The 19,594-nt window shown below is 39.5% G+C and overlaps 1 protein-coding gene across 1 annotated transcript in view; it reads left to right on the top strand.

The window, feature by feature from the left end:
• HSD17B12 (hydroxysteroid 17-beta dehydrogenase 12) overlaps positions 1–19,594 on the top strand; it is a 147,289-nt gene that overhangs the window by 39,432 nt on the left and 88,263 nt on the right. Inside the window, exons 2-3 of the mRNA XM_047775945.1 lie at positions 9,654–9,700; positions 13,002–13,077. Of these exons, the coding sequence (XP_047631901.1) occupies positions 9,654–9,700; positions 13,002–13,077 (123 nt within the window). The remainder of the gene's footprint in view (positions 1–9,653; positions 9,701–13,001; positions 13,078–19,594) is intronic.

Below are 19,594 nucleotides of genomic sequence, written 5' to 3'. Positions count from 1 at the left end.
TCAGATAACTCTTGAGAAACTGCTCTGGAGAGCATGGTTTTCGGCAAGGTTAATTTTTTTTTTTTTTTTTTGCCATGCCCATGACATGGGAAAGTTCCTGGGACAGGGATCAGACTGGAGACACAGCAGTGACAATCCCAGGTCCTTAACTGCTAGGCCACCAGGGAACTCCTCAGCACAGTTTTATAACTTGTCAGAAGAGAGAACATTAAACAGGTCAGAGATACATTTTGTCAAAGTTTCCAAAAAAACAGACTAGCACATCCACAGGGAGTCAGTGCGGCCTGGGCACCTGCGAAGGAGCCTTATCTTCAAAGGAGAACTAGCCCTGGTGTCCCAGGAAGGGAGGCATTTCATCTTTATTTTTAACATGGACATTTTTGCTTCTGGTCAATGCGCCCTTTTCTTTAATAATTAAAGCAGATGTACAGTGTATGCTTGATAGGCCACAAACGGGCTGTTTTAGTTAATGTAGAATTCAAGTTAACTCATATAAAAGCCAGAATGGCTCCCTCATACCTCAGTATGTGAAAGTTTGTTTTAACAGTGCTAAATATTTTATTTTAATAATTTTACTTCACTGACCGCTTCCTCCTGCTTTTCTGGGTCTATACCCGTGACTTTAACAGTGCAGTTGTTTATTTTTCACTCAATTTAAAGAAGACTAGAGAGACTTTGTGTATGTTTGATTCTCCATAGTAAGCAGTAAACAAAAGAAATGATTGGTTGATAAAAATCAGCATAGACATTCCATCGAGTCATTGGAAACGTTGATTTCCATGAGTCTGTTCCTTCATTTTAGCCCATGGCTTCTACCGTCAAGGTTACTTCATGGTTTCAAGACTGCTGGAGCTACAGCCATCGCTTTTGAATTGACTAGATGGAGGGCAAAAGGGGCCTTCCTTCTGCTGAGTCATCCTTTAAGCAGCATTTCTTAAAGCCTCTCACAACACTGCCCGCATCTTATTGCCAGGGTTTAGTCACATGGCCACACCTAGCTGCAGGGAAGTTGTATTTCAGGTTGCAATTGCTGCAAAGAAGGAAGGGGAAGAATGAGGACTGAGGAAGGCAGTTAGCAGGCTCTGGCCCATGTGTGGATTTAACGTAAGAAGGACGGGTCCCCAGGGTTGTTTTTGCACATTGCATCTTTCGGTGTGGCTGTGAGTGCCTGATTTTTTTCATTTTAAGAAACCACGAAAAACAAGCAGTACTTCTAATTTGGATAGTTTGGAAGCTGGTCTTTTGGGTGCAAGCTGGTAGGTATATGAGGGTGATGGTACCTAGACACAGTTTCCCAAAAGACCAACCAAGAGGTGATCTTAGGTACTGCACTGATGAATAAATTTTCTATATACATAGTTTACATTAATATTCTATTTATATTAATTGAAACTGGTGGTCTTTTACAGTAATCAGAGAAATAAAGAGTAATCTAGAAATAAAGAGTAACTTTCCTATTAAATATTATTTCTGAAAAATCGGTTTTAAGGAAGTAGTAAGTGACTTTAGGGCAACACTGATTTAAGCAAAGCTACACTGATTTTGGGGAAACTGGCATAGATGAAGAGTCTGCTAGATCAGTTTACACCACCTCTCTGTTCTTACTAGGAAAGGATTTGGTTTTTGTTTTTTTTTTTGGAAAGGCAATACATGCACATGGTTAAAAAATACCACCGGTAAGAAGAATAAAAAATAGTAACCTCTTTCCTGTATGTCCCCAATGTCTCAGAAGCAGCTGCCAAAAGACTTTTGATTAAAGAGGATATGCTTGGAGTTCCTATTGTGCTGCAGTGGAAATGAATCTGACTAGGAATCATGAGGTGCAGGTTTGATCCCTGGCCTCACTCAGTGGGGTAAAGATCCGGTGTTGCCCTGAGCTGTGGTGTAGGTCGCAGATGTGGCTTGGATCTGGTGTTGCTGTGGCTGTGGTGTAGGCCAGTGGCTACAGCTCCGATTAGACCCCTAGCCTGGGAACCTCCATATGCCGCGAATAAATAAGAGGATATGCTTTAATTAGTCTTCCTAAAGACTAAAGTTAATGATGAAGGGTTGACTACCTGGACAATAGAGTATCATCTTAATAGCAGAATCACACAAATAAATAAAATTTATTTGATTTAATAAATTAAGTACAAAAAATTATTGAACTTGATTAAGGGATTTTTTTTTTCTGTCCAACTACAAGTTGCTGTGTCTGCTGCTACTGTTGGAAGATATGTAGCTTTAAAGCAAAGAAAATATCTTCATTTATTTTTATTATTATTATTTTTTTGTCTTTCTGGGGCCGCACATGTGGCATATGGAGATTCCCAGGCTAGGGGTCCAGTCGGAGCTGTGGCCGCCAGCCTGCGCCACAGCCATAGCAGTGGCAGATCCAAGCCACATCTGCGACCTATACCACAGCTCATGGCAACGCCAGATCCTTAACCCACTGAGCAAGGCCAGGGATCGAACCGCAACCTCATGGTTCCTAGTTGGATTCGTTTCCACTGCGCCACAACGGGAACTCCAAAAGCAAAGAATGTATCTTTAAAAGCAAGGCAGAACAATCCTTGACCCCATCCTCCCTGTCTTGGGGTTTTTTGTGGGGAGGGGCATCAAGTAAAACGTTTATCCTTGACTACGTTTGACAGATGACTGATGGCCATGTTTGGACATTACTACAAACACATTACCTACCATTTGACTTAGAGAACTCAAGAATTTGTCATTTCCTTCTATGGGGAAATGATACTCCATCCCCCATTGCCTAGCCATTGTAGATGACTCTGATTGTTATAGAACTGCAGTGGTGCCTATAGAGATGACGAAGAGAGGCTCTGGGTTTCTAATTTTATTCTTTATTCCTTTGTGTCCATAAAAATAATTTTTGTACTTTTCTATTTTCTCAGAAAAAAACGTATTCGTGAAGCAGGATCTAACTTATGTGTAACTCTACAGTGCTGGATTCGGTGTTGAGAATTATTAAAATATGGAGGAATGAATTTGTATCTATCTAAAAAGATCAGAGGCTAAATTTTTAATATTTATACAATTTAAAGTCATTGTTTCTGCTTCATATTTAAAGTCCTAACCACGAAATGGGCAATTTATGGAATGCCTTATATCCGCAGTGGATCTTATTCATCATTGTATTCTGTAGTTGTGCACATAATAGTTTCTAAAAACTGTTAGTTTGATTTAAATTTGATAGTAATGGGAAATGATAGAGAAAAAAATGTTCTTGCTAGGAGCATAAAGCTCAATCCTTTTGAGAAACGGGCTTAGTATCTTAGTCTCAACTAAAGGTAGTCCACTTTAACATATGTTTAAGAGGGACCTTAGGGAACTTGCAGTTTTAAAATGGACAAGTAAGAGTGTTTCTGGCTTTAGTCTCTTGGAAGTCCTTTCAAATAATTAGGAGAATAAGAAACAGAAAGCATCATCTGATGAAGCTTGGGAACTTCTGAAACCGCTCATTCCCAGTCACAGCACATGAAGTTGGAAGAGTGGTAACTGACCTCACAGAGCAGACACCTTGGTGGTCCCAGATGGTCCACAATGGGAAGCAAGCAGGTTTGCCTTGGGCCCCAGAAAAGCACAGGCGTTTGAAGTACCTCAAAAGACACGGATAGGGAAGGGCCCTGAGCCAGATGTGCTTGAGATCCTGGAAAACTGGGCACAGACGAGGCCCGACGTGAAATACTTGACTGAGAACAGGGATTAAGTGGAAAGTCTATGAACTAATTGCGGCCCAACTACCCAGCAGTGGGAAGACTGGAAATTGGAAACTGCTGAAGAGATGGGAAGGTTCCCAGAAACAATACAGATAATGACTTTTGTGGATTTCCTACCCAATGAGCTGGTTTGCGCTTTGATTATCCTATGGTGAGGGTCGCAGTATCGCTGTCCCACCCAGACGCACTAATCGCACTAATCGCCAAGTTATTGCCTCCAAGATGAGACAGATCGAGACAACCAAAAGGAACTTAGAGGAGACAGAATAAAAGAATACAATAAAGTGTAACTAAGTCTAATTAATGGGCTCAGAGATAGGAGAAGATAATGGATTTATAGGAAGAACAAGATGCTGCTTTAAAAAGAGAGAGTAAGAACAATCAGAATAGAGAAGAGCTCTTCAAAATTAAAAAAATTGACAACCTAAGTTTCAGAAGTCAAGAGAATGTTTGGAAGATGAAAGTTGAAGAAATTGCCAGGAAAGTAAACAAGAAGAAAAATAAGATTAATAGAGAAACTGTTATGTCCAAAGTCTGATTAATAAGAAATTTTAGGGAAAAATGTGGGGATTAATTATCAAAGAAATAATACATTAAGAAAATTGCCAGGGAGTTCCGTTGTGGTGCAGTGGAAAAATGAATCCAACTAGGAACCATGAGGTTGCGGGTTCAATCCCTGGCCTTGCTCAGTGGGTTAAGGATCCAGCGTTGTCATGAGCTGTGGTGTAGGTCGCAGACGAGGCTCGGATCCTGTGGTGCTCTGGCTGTGGTGTAGGCTGGCAGCTGTAGCTCTGATTGGACCCCTAGCCTGGGAACCTCCATATGTTGCAGGTGTGGCTCTAAAAAGCAAAAAAAAAACCCCAAAAAACAAAAAAGAAGAAAATTGCCAAGATTGAAGATCATGAATTTTAAGGTCCTTCAGTGCCTGGCACCAATGAATGGAAAAACACCCCCTGCAAGGTCTATTATCATGACAGAGTACTAAAAATTAAGCAGAAATCCTAAAAGCCTCAGTGACCAAAAAGCAAGTCATTTGCACATTGTCTGAAATCAGAATGATGAAACTTTTTAAAGCAATACTGGTGCTAGAAAGCAATGGAGAGTTGTTTTTACTTTTTTGTTAAAAGTGGTCTCCTGTGCCTAGTGTCATCTGGAAAAAAAGGCACAACGTAAAATTTGAGAGTTATGTTTTATTCAGTGGTTATACTGAGCACCTAAGCCTGGGAGACAGCCTCTCAGATAGCTCAGAGGGACAAGGGGGGAGCCAGGATATATAGGCGTTTTTGCCACAAAAATCAAGTAATCACATGATTACTATTAATTAAAGAAAACCAGATAACTCAAGTTAATGAATATGATATATGGGAAGTTGCAAGAGTGGGCTTACCAAAATACTTTGAAATGTACCCTACCTGGCCAGCATCCTCTTTTTCTCCACCCTGAATCCCCTCGGGGTGCACAGTCAGGGGTGGCTGTAGCGCATGGCTTGATGTACACAACATCCTTTGTCCACACTAGCTAAACTCTTACATGTGAGGTTAGACTATAGACTTTGTTTTTAAAGATATACACAATTTTAAAAAATTTGTGTCTTACCACACGAAGAGATGTGATAACTAAATTTAATATGATATTCTGGAGGGCATCCTAGAACAGGATATTCAGTAACAAGACAGTCTGAAAAAAAAATAGTAACTTTAGTTAATCATCATGTATCATTATTGCTTCATTAATTGTGGCAAAGTTACCCTACTCATGTTAGGAGGTTAGTAATAGAAACTGACTTGGCGTATAGGGAACACGCTATATTAGCTTCACTTTTTTAAAAAAATGAGTCTCAAACTTTTAAAATTTAAAAGATTTTTTTTTTCTTTTGTCTTTTTAGGGCTGCACCTGTGGCATATGGAGGTTCCCAGGCTAGGGGTCCAATCAGAACTACAGCTGCCGGTCTACACCACAGCAACTCGGGCTCTGAGCCGTGTCTGCCACCTACACCATCCCTCATGGCAATGCCAGATCCTTAGCCCACTGAGCAAGGCCAGGGATCGAACCCATGTCCTCATGGTTAGCAGTTGGGCTCGCCATCCCCTGAGCCATGACAGGAGCTCCTAAAATTGAAAAGATTTCTTAAAAAAGGTACACAAAGTGTGTCTTCACACATCCTATCTTGGAAGCTGCTGGTGGATGCACCCTGTGATGAGGGAATAGAACGTGGTCTGGAGAACAAGAGCTTCAGCATGAGAGTCCCAGGGAGTTCCCAAGATTTTGTCTAGAAGAATAGCTGTGCCACAGAATATCCACTCCAGATTGGAGTAGGATAAAAGCTGGCGTGCTCTGTGACGGTGATTGCTGAGGGGGAACAAAACAACAAAGAAAGGGAACAAACTGATGGGGTTGATTGTGCGGAAAGTTGTTTTGCGAGGCTGTTGGAGAGTGGGGGAAAATTTTAAAAGAAAACTACACAAGTGCAAGAAAAAGGCAATTTTAACTGCAGGAAAAGAAAAATGTTGATTAGGAAAGGAAATGTGATTCTATACTCTTTGGTTCAGTAGTGGGTAATGTATTTTTCTAGCCACAGCGATTGTTGTATATTAAAGAACTTGACTGGCTTTTGTCCCTGGTTCCTGGGAGAGAACATCTAAATCCTTTGAATTTAGAGATTGATTGGAGTGTCTTTTTTATTCATGGTGGGCCCTGATAATTTATGTTAGGATCACTCAAGGTGGGTGGGACGCCATGGAGCTTCAAGTTGGGACTGGTCCTGCCAGAAACACCAGTGAAGACTGGAGGTGTGTGATAACCAGCTCATCCTTCCATCCTCTGGGGAGGGAAATGAAGGAGGGAGATTGGGTTCAGTCACGTGGCCAATGATTCAATCAACCACACCAGGGTTGTAATGAAACCCTGTAAAAAGTCTAGACCCTGGAGCTCCAAGTAGCTTCTTCCTCGTGGGTGAACACATCCCTGTGCTGGGGGGAGGGGTGACACACCCTGATTCAGAGAGGGTGTGGCAGCTCTGCCTTTCGGACCCTCCTAGACCTCACCCTGATTGGCTATTCATTGGATTGGCCCTGATTTGCAGCCTTTATTACAAAGCTGTAATCATGAATTTAAGTTCTCTGGAGTTATCTAAGTTATCCTGAGTCATTCTAGTTAATTACTTATTATACCTGAGGTGGTATGGGAACCTGGAACTTGGTAGCCAATTAGTCGTAAGTGTGGGTGGCCTGGGGACCTCCGAACTTGCAGCTGGTGCCCACATGGTGGGCAGTTTTGCTGGGGACTGTCTTTAACCTGGGGGATCTGCTGTCACTCTGGGTGGTTAATGCAGAATTGAGTTGCAGTATTATAGTGTTGTGAACATTGACTGTTGACACACCTTGTGCTGTAACATCATTGGAAGATGGGGGAAAGGAAGAGGGGAGTGAAAGTTCTCATCAACCCGAATGAGTCAAGTAATATAAAAATTGATGAACCAGGAAATCACAGTGTAACGTGGGATTTAGAAAATGGATGTACAGATAAAGAAAAATAGTTAAAAGCAATGAAAATGGTTGCTTTCTGGGGTTAGACTAGGAAGGTGCGGAAAAATGGGGTAAAGGACTCCGGGGGTTGTTTTCGATGTTTTGGTTTTGGTTTTGGGTTTTGGCCATGCCCAGGGCATGCAGAAGCGTCCGGGACCCGAACCACAGCAGTGACACAATGCCAGATCCTTACCCTGCTGAGCCACAAGGGAACTCCAGTGTTGCTGTTTTTTGGTCTAAAGCTTTTATAACTATTTTCTTTTTCAAACTAAATTATGTATTACTTAGATATAAGTACAATCTCTTTAAAAAGAAAGGAGCTTGACTACAGGCTCTTCCATCAGAAAACGGACTCAGACAGTGAGATGTGCGTATGTGGGGTATTTGGGAGATGCTCTCAGGAATGACACTTGGGAGGAAGCAAAGGAAGCAGAGGAGGGCAGAGGGACAAGTTGAACTGTGATGCAGGAGTCACAGCTAATGCCATGGGCAGCTCTGAACCTGGGACGGCCCTTCAGAGAGGCTTAAGTGAGGTAAGGGAGCTGGATCTTTGTGTGGACCAGTCACACAAAGGCAGCTCCCTTTGGCTGCGGGCAGCTCCTGGGAGAGTGTCTCTTGTGAGCTGACCACACTTGACACTCCTGGCAGTTGCATGAAGGTCTCTGTCCTGGAAAGGAGGATATGGTTGGTGCTCTAACAGTGCTCACTGCAAACTAAAATCTGGGGAATCTGGAAGAGGAAGATTTGATATCCATTAGGCAAATTTTATAATCTTTAGTCTTGGTATATTCTGGGCTTTCCAGGACTTATTTTTTTGGCCTTGCTTGAGGCATATGGAAGTTCCCAGGACAGGGATCAAACCTGTGCCACATTGGTAACATGAGCCACAGCAGTTACGATACTGGATCCTTAACCTGCTAAACAGTGGAGTTGGTTGGTGGAGTTTGAACAAGACCTTGAAAGGAGAGCGAAGGAGGTGAGGTTCTGGGGATTTTGGAGCGAGCAGAAAAGTTTAACACAGGAGGAGGAAATGAGAATTAGAAACAGAAAATGTTTATCCTTCATGTATGAAACATTAGTGCATCGGTAACAGGAATACAGTATAAAATTTGAGTCTCCATACTTCCAAAATACTCAGGAGATGAAAAGTTACAGAAATGTGCAACTGAGTTGACCCTGAGGCTGGAGGAACTTTCCTAGGATACTTAATTTCCTATAGATGGCTTCTGCTACAAATGTTCAAATCCATAATGTTTCTTGTAAACAAAACCACAATCATAAAAACAGGTGGGTTATTTTTGGGAGATGCCAGAGAACCAATTTATTTTGAAAATTGGTAAATAAAGGAGAAAAAAACCCAAACATTTATCTTGTGTTCCTGTGCAAACTCTGTATCATTGTAAATAAACAGCTGATGAGGAGTCATTTCTCTATGGAAATATTCCATAGATGAAATGATGCTGGGATTCAAATCAAACATCACCATTTTGCATCCATGTTGCTGCAAATGGCTTTATGGCTGAGTAGTATTCTATTGTATATATGTACCACATCTTCTTAATCTGTTCATCTGTGAGTCTTATTTCTAATTTGTAAATAAGCTCAATGTATAATTTTAAAAAATTCCACATAAAAGCGATATCACGTATTTGTCTTTGACTTACTTCACTTGGTATGATCATCTCTAGGTCTGTCTGTGTTGCTGCAAATGGCATTATTTCATTCCTTTCTATGTTTGATTAATATTCTGTTGTGTACATTGACTTGTATATCATTGTCTTGTAGATTAATATTTTGGCATGTTTACCAGCTATGGATAAATAAAGCTAACATGGACATGCTTTTGGTAGACATGGTGTTTTTAACTTCTTGGGAATTATTAAGTCATAGATAGGTACAAGTTTATTACTGGACATACTGCAAAATAATTTCCCCAAAATGATTGTCAGTTTACAGTACTTTCCAGCAATGTATAAGAGTTTCAGTCGCTCCACGTCCTTGTCAACACTTGGTTTTGCAGCCTTTAATTTTAGCCATTGGGATATTCATTCCTAAATTTGAACCTCTGGCAATTGCTTCAGATTTTATATCAAAGTACAGTTGATCCTTGAACAACTCAGGGACTGGGACACTGACCTTCCACGTAGTTGAAAATCGAAGTATGATTTTACACTTGGCTCTTTGTGTCTGAGGTCCACATCCACTGATTCAACCAACCTCAGATTGTGTGGTACCGTCGCATATTTTTATTGGAAAAAATCCTTATATAAATGGATCCGTGCATTTCAAACCTGTGTCGTTCAAGGGTCACCTGTTTTACACGGGTCCTCTTATGTCTAATAGGTGAGTCCTAACTATGATCAGTTCTACATTGTAATTCCTAAACTAAACTGTTACCTTTTCCTTTTCTCAGTTGTCACAGGTGGTACTGATGGAATTGGAAAATCATATGCAGAAGAGGTAGGTAATTTTCAAATCGTTTCTTTTTGGTATAAAAATATAGGAACATATATAAAATGATCTCTTACACTTGTTTTGATTTTCAAAATTAAAAACGCAAATACAGTGTTATACAATATAATAGATGTACTTTGTTTCTCTCTTGCTGGAACTACTATGCTTGCTTAAACACAATTTTAAAACAAATTTTTGTGCGAAGTACGTGTAAAACTTTTTATCCTGGTAAGTTGGAATTGTCAAAAATTTAGTGTAATTTTATTTTAGATTGTGTAACCGTGGACAGTCCTCAGTTTTTAAAGTTAATCGTTTTGAATTATTTTCTGAAAGGTAGATAGATTATTAAAGAGTGGTTACACTCTCCAGATAAGTCCATGGCCTCATTTTCACAAGGATCATGATTGACAGACTCTGACAGACAGAGACAAAGGATTCTAGTTCTCTGTCATGTAATTGAAAGATAGGAAACCATAGTAGTTTGATGATTATTATACAAAGCAGGAGCCTTGGCAGAGCTGTTAAGGCGAGCTTCCCTGCCTTCCAGCTCCACAGAGGTACCTGTAGCCTCTGAGCTTGCTCGGTTGTGTTGAAGATCCTGGCAGAGATCCGCTGAATCTCTCCTTTGTCCTTTCAAAAGAGTGTTTTTGTTTTTTTGTTTGTTTTTTTGTTTTGTTTTTTTTAAGAAAATCCTTTATTTCCCCATCTTTTCATTTTGAATATTAAAAACTGCAGAAAAGTTGCAAGAAGAATTCAGTGACTATCCATATATCTTTCACCTGAATTTACCAGTTGTTAACATTTTGCCATGTTAAACTTTATCATTATAATTACTCTTTGGCTGGACCATTTAGGAGTTATGGATATTGTAACAATTCACTCCTATATATTGCAGCACAAATCCTCTAAGGATTAGAACATTCACCCTTATAACCGCAGTACAGTGGTCACACATAGAAAGTTTAACTTCACACAATACTATTATGCAATATACAGCCCTTGTGGAAATTTCCCAGCTGTCCCCATTGTAGACTTGTCAGTTAGGATATGTCTGGTCATTTCCTTATGATTAGATTCAAGTTTAACATTTTTTAGTAGGAATGTTATACAGGGCATCCTGTTTCCTTTCGAGTTAATATCTTATAAGGAGCCACAAAAAGTCCATTTGTTGCTTCATTGATTATGTTGAGATAAATCACTTATTAAGATGCTGTCTCCTACAAGTTTCTGTTTAAAAGGTACCTTCCCCCCTTTGTAATTAATAAGGAATCTGTGGGATGATACTTTGAGACTGCATGAATATCTTGTTCCCCAATAATTTTCCACTCAACATCTGTTGCTCATTTTTGCCTAAATTAGTTATGACTGGGTGGTTTAAAATGGTGATTTTCTAATGATATCTTTCCTTCTACATTTATGTTAGTTGCTATTTTTCTATAAATAGAAGCTTTTCCTTTTTCTTCCTCCCCCATTCATTTTTAAAAAGATAATAAGGGAGTTCCTGTCGTGGCTCAGTGGTTAACGAATCCAACTAGGAACCATGAGGTTGCAGGTTCGATTCCCTGGCCTTGCTCAGTGGGTTAAGGATCTGTCATTGCCGTGAGCTGTGGTGGAGGTTGCAGATGTGGCTTTGATCCCGTGTTGCTGTGGCTGTGGCGAAGGCTGGCGGCTATAGCTCCAATTAGACCCCTAGCCTGGGAACCTCTATATGCTGTGGGTGCGGCCCTAGAAAATAAAAAATAAAAAAATAATCAGTATATTTTCATGAGTTCTTTAGTGGGTTTTTTTTTTTTTTTTTTTTTAGCAATTTAGCAAATTATTACCAACCTTATTATGTTTTTATTAAAAAATTCTTCCTTCTCATTTGCAGTAGCACTCTTTATTTAATAAAGGTTGACTTTAGGATTTAAGACTGGAAAATTAGTTTACTAAATCACTTATAGTTCATAGCACCTAATTTATTTCCATTTACATACCGTCTGGAATGGTTCACTGAAAAGTTTTGTATATATCAGTGGTTCTTTTTCCTCTCTATCTATTTTTAGGGGTTTCTGGGGTAGAAAACCCATTCATGTAAATCTTACTCATTCTCGATAATGCTTATAGAGGGGAAGCACAGAGAGGTACTCCTCAGGAAATCGCTATGAATTCATCCAGTTAACTTTCTTAGTTTGCCTTTCTTGTCATAAAGTGTGATGTATAAACATTTAGTTTATTTTGATTTTTATCTGTTTAGGGCCTCACCCATGGCATATGGAGGTTCCCAGGCTAGTGGTCTAATTGGAGCTACAGCTGCCGACCTGCACCAGAGCCACAGCAATGCCAGATCCGAGCCACATCTGCGACCTACACCACAGCTCACGGCCACACTGGATACTCAACCCACTGAGCGAGGCCCAGGATCAAACCTGCGTCCTCATGGATAGTAGTCAGATTCGTTTCCGCTGAGCCACGATGGGAACTCCAAACATTTTTAAATCAATTCTGTTTTTAGGAATTTCTAACATTTTAGCATTTTAACGGGCACTCCCTTATTTATTTTTAAAATTTATTCTATTTTTTATTTTGGGCCTCATCTGTGGCCTATGGAAATTTCTGGGCCAGGGATCAAATCTGAGTCACAGCTTCGACCTACCTAGGCCATAGCCGTGGCAACATGGGATCCTTAACCCATGGCACCACTGAAGGAAGTCCTAAAGTTTTAATTTTAATTTTAAAATTAAAGAAATGGAGTTCCCGTCGTTAACGAATCCGACTAGGAACCATGAGGTTGCGGGTTTGGTCCCTGCCCTTGCTCAGTGGGTTAACAATCCGGCGTTGCCGTGAGCTGTGGTGTAGATTGCAGACGCGGCTCAGATCCCGCGTTGCTGTGGCTCTGGTGTAGGCTGGCAGCTACAGCTCCGATTGGACCCCCAGCCTGGGAACCTCCATATGCCGCAGGAGCGGCCCAAAGAAATAGCAAAAAGACAAAAAAAAAAGACAAAAAAAAATTAAAGAAATGATAGATGATACTGACAATGAAAAAAACTATGTATGTAGACAGGTACAAAATAAAAGTAAGTCTTCCTTCTTCTAAAACCCTTTGACTTTTAAATACTAGCTTCATTTAGAAAGATAACCCTTTGGTGAATATTTTTGTAAAGTCTTAATTTTGGCTTGCCCGTTCATTACACTTGGGTTTATTTGTCTTTTAACTTGGATTGTCATATGGTCAGGTTTTCTTAAAATGGGACTGTGTCTAATTTATGTTTTCAAGTGAAACGTGCGGGTGTGATGCAGCTGTTTGGTGTCTCTTTTATTGTTTTAGTTAGCAAAGCGTGGCATGAAGATTGTCCTTATCAGCAGATCCCAGGACAAACTGGACCAGGTTTCCAGTGAAATAAGTAAGTTCTTATTATCCCTGTCCATTACTTTTATGACCGCAAAAGGAATACAGCTCATCTAAATTTAATGTTTCCAAGCAGATATCTAGTACTGATACATTTATTTATAGTTCAGAAAGCTGCTTTTTCCTGCCAGTAATGGGATGTTTCAAAGATGGATCATCAATTTTTTTCAAATTAATACAGGACTATTGTCATTTCCTTAAAATGTCTTTTACTGACTCATTTCGGTTCTTTTGTGAGGAATCCAATTCCTGATTGTTTTATCACGTGCTCTTTAAACATCTGAACTCCTTTTCTGTTGCTTCTTTTAAATACTTTCATTTTTTCTCTTTGACTTCTTGTCTTTGAATATCTATCATATATGATTGAGGAAAAAATGCAAAACGGAGCATGTATATGTGGGACAGGGAAACTATTTTGAACTGTCTTCTTAGACTGCTGTGCTGGAGATGTGAATTCTCATATGGCCAAAACTCTTTCAAGTGATATCCAATTAACCAACCAGGTGGATAAACCAGTGCTGTCCATTTCCTTGGTAAAATGTGCTGACTGATATCCCCAGTATGCTGACCATTTGTGGCCGAAAGGCTTCTCAGAATGATACTTATGTACTTTTATTCCTATAAGTCAAACGGTTTACTTATTACCAGTCAGCTTTGCTAATTTCCAAATGTACTTATTCTTGGTGCATTCGTTACTAAATATTCTGTAAATTGATGCAATATTATTGTAAAAAGGGGAGTAGAAATACTAAGTTAAGCACTTTGAACAAAATGAGAAAAGGGAGTTCTTTTAGAAATTGGCTGTCAACTTTGGGGTAAACAAGAGAAAAAGCAAAATATTGGGAAAAACTGTGAAAGGTAAGAAGAAGTTTGTTTTGGTTGCTTCGTATGTGTTGAAGTTTTTGTTGCTTATTGTAAGAACTGAAACTGCACTAATAATGTATTAACGGGGTGGTTCATGTAAGAAGGACTGGAATTCCAGGCTGCAGATCTAAACTCAGATGAAGCCTTGGCCCTACACAGAGGGTGAGTGGATGAATTACCCTTATTCATGGTTTAAAGGAAAATAAAATGGTTGCAATGTGTAGGTATCATTTTCTAGGATTCCTTGCTTTAACTGACTGCTCTGAGTAGCCGGCTAACAAACTGCCCTAATTCTTTCAGAGGAAAGAGGATTTCAACCGTATTCTTCTCTTATTTTTTTCCCCAGCGTAATTGAGATGTAATTGACATATAAGTTTAAGGTACACAACATGCTTTACGATTAACGTTACCCCTGACTCCTCACATTTATACAGTGTGTTATTATCTGTTTATTCCCTCACAGGTATTGTCCTCTTTGATCCTCCAGACATCCTTGTGAGGTGTATATTTTTGTTATTATTTCTACCCATAGCTGGTCCTGCTGCACAGATTACACATTGATGTACTTCATCTTTAGGTGAAAAATAGATCTTCATAGATTCTTAATGTAAAATGTTAAATTTTTTTTCTAACCCTCTTGAGAGCACAAATCTTTACAAAGGGGAGACATACAATAAGCTTTTGGCATATAAGGATTTTAAGTTTCAAGATTTCAACCATGCAAATGCAACCCTGAGGTTCAAGACATATGATATCTTGCAGATTTGCTAAGGTGTGAATTTGAATTAAGCTGTGACACTAATGAGCCTGAAGTAGGTAGGTAATAGGTCAACTTAACCTACTGCCAGGATCTTAGTGCTGTTCCTCTCAGTTACTTGTAGTCATGTGCATAATAACTTACAGGTTAAAAATGTTGCGTGTGTGTGTGTGTGTGTGTGCGCGCGCGTGTGTGTGTAAAGCTGACTGTTAATGAAAACACTAGTTGCTAGGCATAGAGGTTCATAGGCAGAAAATAGAAGCTTTTGATTAAACAGAACATTGATTTTGAAATGCTGTGCTATGAATGAATCCACCATCTGATACAGAAACAAGAAAAGCTACCTCATGACACTCACAGCAAGTGCTCCAGCCTGTGTGAAAATTGCCCAATGAGTCAGAAGATATACTTTAATGATATTTGAGAATTTGGTTAACTTGTGATACAAGGTGACACATGACTGTGGGCAGAAATGTGATTCTGGAGAAAGACAGGATCCTGTTCAAACATTTTTCATGAAGGAACAGATGGTGAAGGCACTGAATTGACCTTTATTATGAGCAAAAAAACCAAACAAACCTGTTTTTAGTTGTTGAAAATTTTGAGAAATGTTTTTCTGGGCATAATATAAATTTAATGGAAGAGGATATCAGCAGACTAGGTCATCCATTCTAAGCTGAAAAAATAAATACGCAAAGGAGATTTATAAGTTTGTACAAGTTTTCAACTCAGATGTAAATCATCTTTGGGAGGGTAATGTTTTCATGAACATACCTATTCGAGGAGAAGGAAGGACCAGAAGTGAATGTTGGTGAAGCTTCGGCCCTCTCTATGGAATGCCTGTGTACCAGGTACCTGCTAGGCAGTCCAGATGCAGCAGTCCTTGCCCTCAGGGAATGGATATGCAGGTGGAGGAGACAGGAAACGAATAGGTTAAAAAAATAAATTAACCCCCCCCCCAAAAAAAGACAAATAAGTTAAATAATTGCAGTTGGTAGTAAGTGCCAGGAAAGAAACAAATCAGAAGCCAGAGAGAAATCGGGGAGGTTCTTAACTCATAGCAACATGTTTAATTTTATAACTGGCAGAGTGCTAAAGGGCCAGACTAATGATCTTGCCCATGTGATGGACAAGCTGGCGCCTTGGTGAAGAGCTATGTGCAGGGTCTGCTTGGGGGTGTAGTGGTAGAGGGATTGTGCGTGCAAGTTGCAATGATAAAGGCACTCTAGCATTTCTATTTTCTTGTGCCTCTGGGTCCTTGACCCTACATTATGCTGTGGGAAGTAGTGGCTTCCCTGGTTTATTAACTGGGCTATCATGGCATCCAAGTTTAAGTCAGCCAACCAAGTTAACTCTTAGAGCCCCTTCTAGCTGTCTAAGCTAACTATTAAACCCTAAATCTCTACTAAGTGACTCATATAAAATACGGTGGTCCAATCTGCTGTTATATTTTGTTTCCCTCAGTCTAACACTCTTGGAATCTGTTCTCACACAGATTTTTCCAGGTTTCTACCAGCACAAATTAGCAAAATTTTACAGTTATTCTTGTGTCTTAAGTTATTACTGCAGAGATCAGACCTTGTACCTGTACCCCAGAGAATGCCAGTACCTGACCCTGTTGTGAGGGGTGATAAGACATGGCCCAGCACCGTCTTGAGGAGAAGCGGAATTGCCTTGTAAGCAAATCGCCCTTATATTTATGGTGATGTTATTACCGGATTTTCAAGCCAGGGAAAGCTAATCTCTTCGGACACAGACAGCGGACTATTTCTGTTTCCCCAGGCAAGGAGTAGCAAGGGGGGCAGTATCCAAGATTCTTAGCTTCGGCAGAGTCCCCTCAGACATCCTTGTCCCCGGTCTCGGGGTCTCATTCTTCCTCCTTTGGTTTCACTTTCATGTGTGACATGTGGTGGGTCTGGGATTCAACATCCATTGTAATTCTGCAAGTGGCACAGTTAAATCTGATGTTAGCCAGGTGAGCTCTGTGGCTGGAAGACATAGAAGTTTTTATTGCGGTTGCCGTAGATGCTCTCTGGATCCTGATCATAACCCTAATTGTGAAAGCTTAAAGACCCAAGCTTGTCATTTTCTTTTGGTAAGAGCTCCAGTGTGTTCAGAAGAAGCCACAAACTACAGTCTATTTATTGTGTGTTTGTTTTTCATTGAAGTATAGCTGATGTCCAATATTATATGTTCCAGATGTACAGTACAGTGATTCACAATTTTTAAAAGTTATCCTCCATTTATAGTTGTTATAAAATATTGGCTGTATTCCCTGTGTTATGCAGTATATCCTTGTAGCTTTTTTTTTGGGTTTTCTTTGTTTTCGTAGCTTCTTTTATATATAATAATTTGTATGTCTTTATTCCCTACCCCTGTCTCACCCCTCCCCTCTTCCCTTTCCCCACTGGTAACCACTGGTTTGTTCTCTATATCTGTGAGTCTGCTTCTTTTTTGTAATCTTCACTACTTTGTTGTATTTTTTAGATTCCACATACAAGTGATAACATACAGTATTTGTCTTTCTCTATCTGACTTATTTCACCTAGCATAATAGCCTCCAAGTCCATGCATGTTGTTGCAAATGGCAGAATTTCAGGGTTTTTTTTTTTTTCATAGCTGAGCCGTATTCCATTATATATATATGCATATAATACATATATATTTCTTCTTTTTTGTCCACTCATCCGTTGATGGATACTTAGGTTGTTTCCATATCTTGGCAATTGTAAATAATGTTTCTATGAACATGGGGGTGCATGTATCTTTTCAAATTAGTATTTTTGTTTTACTGGATATACACTCAGGAGTGGAATTGCTGTTTTTGGTCTTTTGAGAAATTCATACTGTTTTCCACAGTGGACCACACCAATTTACATTCCCACCAACAGTGTAGGAGGGTTCCCTTTTCTCCACACCCTCACCAAGATTTTTTGTGTTCTTTTTGATGATGATCTTTCTCTTAGGTGTGAGGTGCTATCTCATTGTGGTTTTGATTTGCATTTCCAGTCCTTGTATTCATCATTTCTTCCAAATTCAAATGAAGCCGTTTACTGGGTCCCTTAAGGCCCTTCAATAGATTCTTTGCTATAATCAGCAACTACCATTAATTTGATTACTAATGCTGCGGCGTTAAATCAAACCAAGATAGAAAGATTTGAGGTCTCTATTTTGGGCTTTCACTCCCAATACCAGTTTCCCTATCAGCCAGAGTTCAGTCAGGAGACAGAGGTCAAGCAAGTTTGTTTAACGGGACCAATTTGTGTCTCCTAGTCCAGCCCTTAAAACTCACCACAGTGGGTTAAACTCATCCCTCTTTCTTCCCTATCTCATTGAAAGGAGAAAAGGGGAAAGGAGGAGATTGAAAAGGAAACAAAGTGCCAACCCAAGAAAAATAGACTCCTCTCACCTTCTCTCTACTCTCATGGCCTAAACTTGGGGACTCTGGCCTTGAGAAGTAATTCCTTGTGATTGAGGGGGGTAGCCTCCTCATCAAAGTTCTTCAAAAAAAGGTTAAAAGGATACAACTTCGTAGAGAACTAAATGGTTTGCCAACCATGGATAAATGCTTTCTCAGGATTGACGGCTTTGATGAAATTTCGCTTCTTTGTAAGGATACCTGTCACCCATTGAATTAAGACAAGCTGAAAGTCATCACACATATAATAAGCTTATTTTACTATCATTGTTAGCCAGGATTATGAACATGTTAATTGTTTTGATCAATTTTGATTTGTCAAAGAAAAACACTCCTGGAAAACTTTTGAGCTCTGAATTTTTACTTGCAAAAAAGCACAATGCAAAGGAGGCTGGCTTTCAGAACAACCCATTCTGAGTAGAGTATAGAGATGGGGATGTATTGTTATGTGACAGAAATTCTGATTGCGTACAGTTTAATCAGCTTTGATTTTAAAAACACATTTCTGTCTTCGATTTAAAAAAACAAACATGATGTTTCTCTTTTCTATAACTTATGCCAAGGAGAGAACCATTAGGATGGCCCTGAAATTCTATGGCTTTATCTCTTGAAATGCAAAGCTTTGAGAAATGTCAATCTTACCGGTCTATAGTTGACAGAGGAATAAGTTAAGATGAAAAATACCAGTTTTACTTCTTCAGTCTTTACCTGTGATCATGTCTGTGCAGTTAAGATGTGGCTTTGACCAAAGGGGTTTGTTCCACAGTTTTCTGATGCCCTCTTGGTAGTGTTCATATGATGCTTTGTTGTATTTAGCTTATTTTATCTACATAAGGACAAGGAGGCATTATTGAACCACATGAAGATCTTTTTGTTCTATGTTTAATAAAATTAAAACCACATGATAGTAGGATCAGCGAATTAATCTCATGCAGCCCTAGAGGCATATCTTTTGGGGGGTTATTTCTATAGTATTAGAAATGTTCTTATTGCTCTTAGAATACATATATTTCAAGGTCGGGAACCAGGAAACCATCTGAGTACCTCTACTGACTTTGCCTGTGGTACTTATGACTATGGAGGTATCTTTTACTTCAAGATCCCCAAATTCTTCAATGTTTCTGGCCTTCCAGAAAGTGACCTTCTATGCTCCCTGTAAGACTGAGACTCCTCAAGCCGTAGAGCAGGAACCAGGAGAGTTACCTGCAAAGTCTTTGCAGACATTGTTTCTCCATGTGGGAGTGTAATCCTTGTTCCTCACTGGTGAGCTTGTCATGCCTAATTAAGTGAGATTTACCATTAAATGAAACATTTCTGCCATGGTCATAGTTACAGATTTGTTTTATGTAATTATATCTTGGTTGGGAGAAGGATAGATTCTTACTGAGCCTATGCAAATAATTATATTGTCATGTAAAGTAAAAGAACTCAGTAAAGACATGTTTTTTAATCATTTAACTATTGTTCTGAAGG

This window comes from Phacochoerus africanus, chromosome 4, assembly GCF_016906955.1.
Source record: "Phacochoerus africanus isolate WHEZ1 chromosome 4, ROS_Pafr_v1, whole genome shotgun sequence".
In the NCBI taxonomy this organism is placed as follows: domain Eukaryota; kingdom Metazoa; phylum Chordata; class Mammalia; order Artiodactyla; family Suidae; genus Phacochoerus; species Phacochoerus africanus.
Note: the sequence above shows the minus strand (reverse complement) of the source record. Positions and strands in the feature narration are given on the sequence as shown.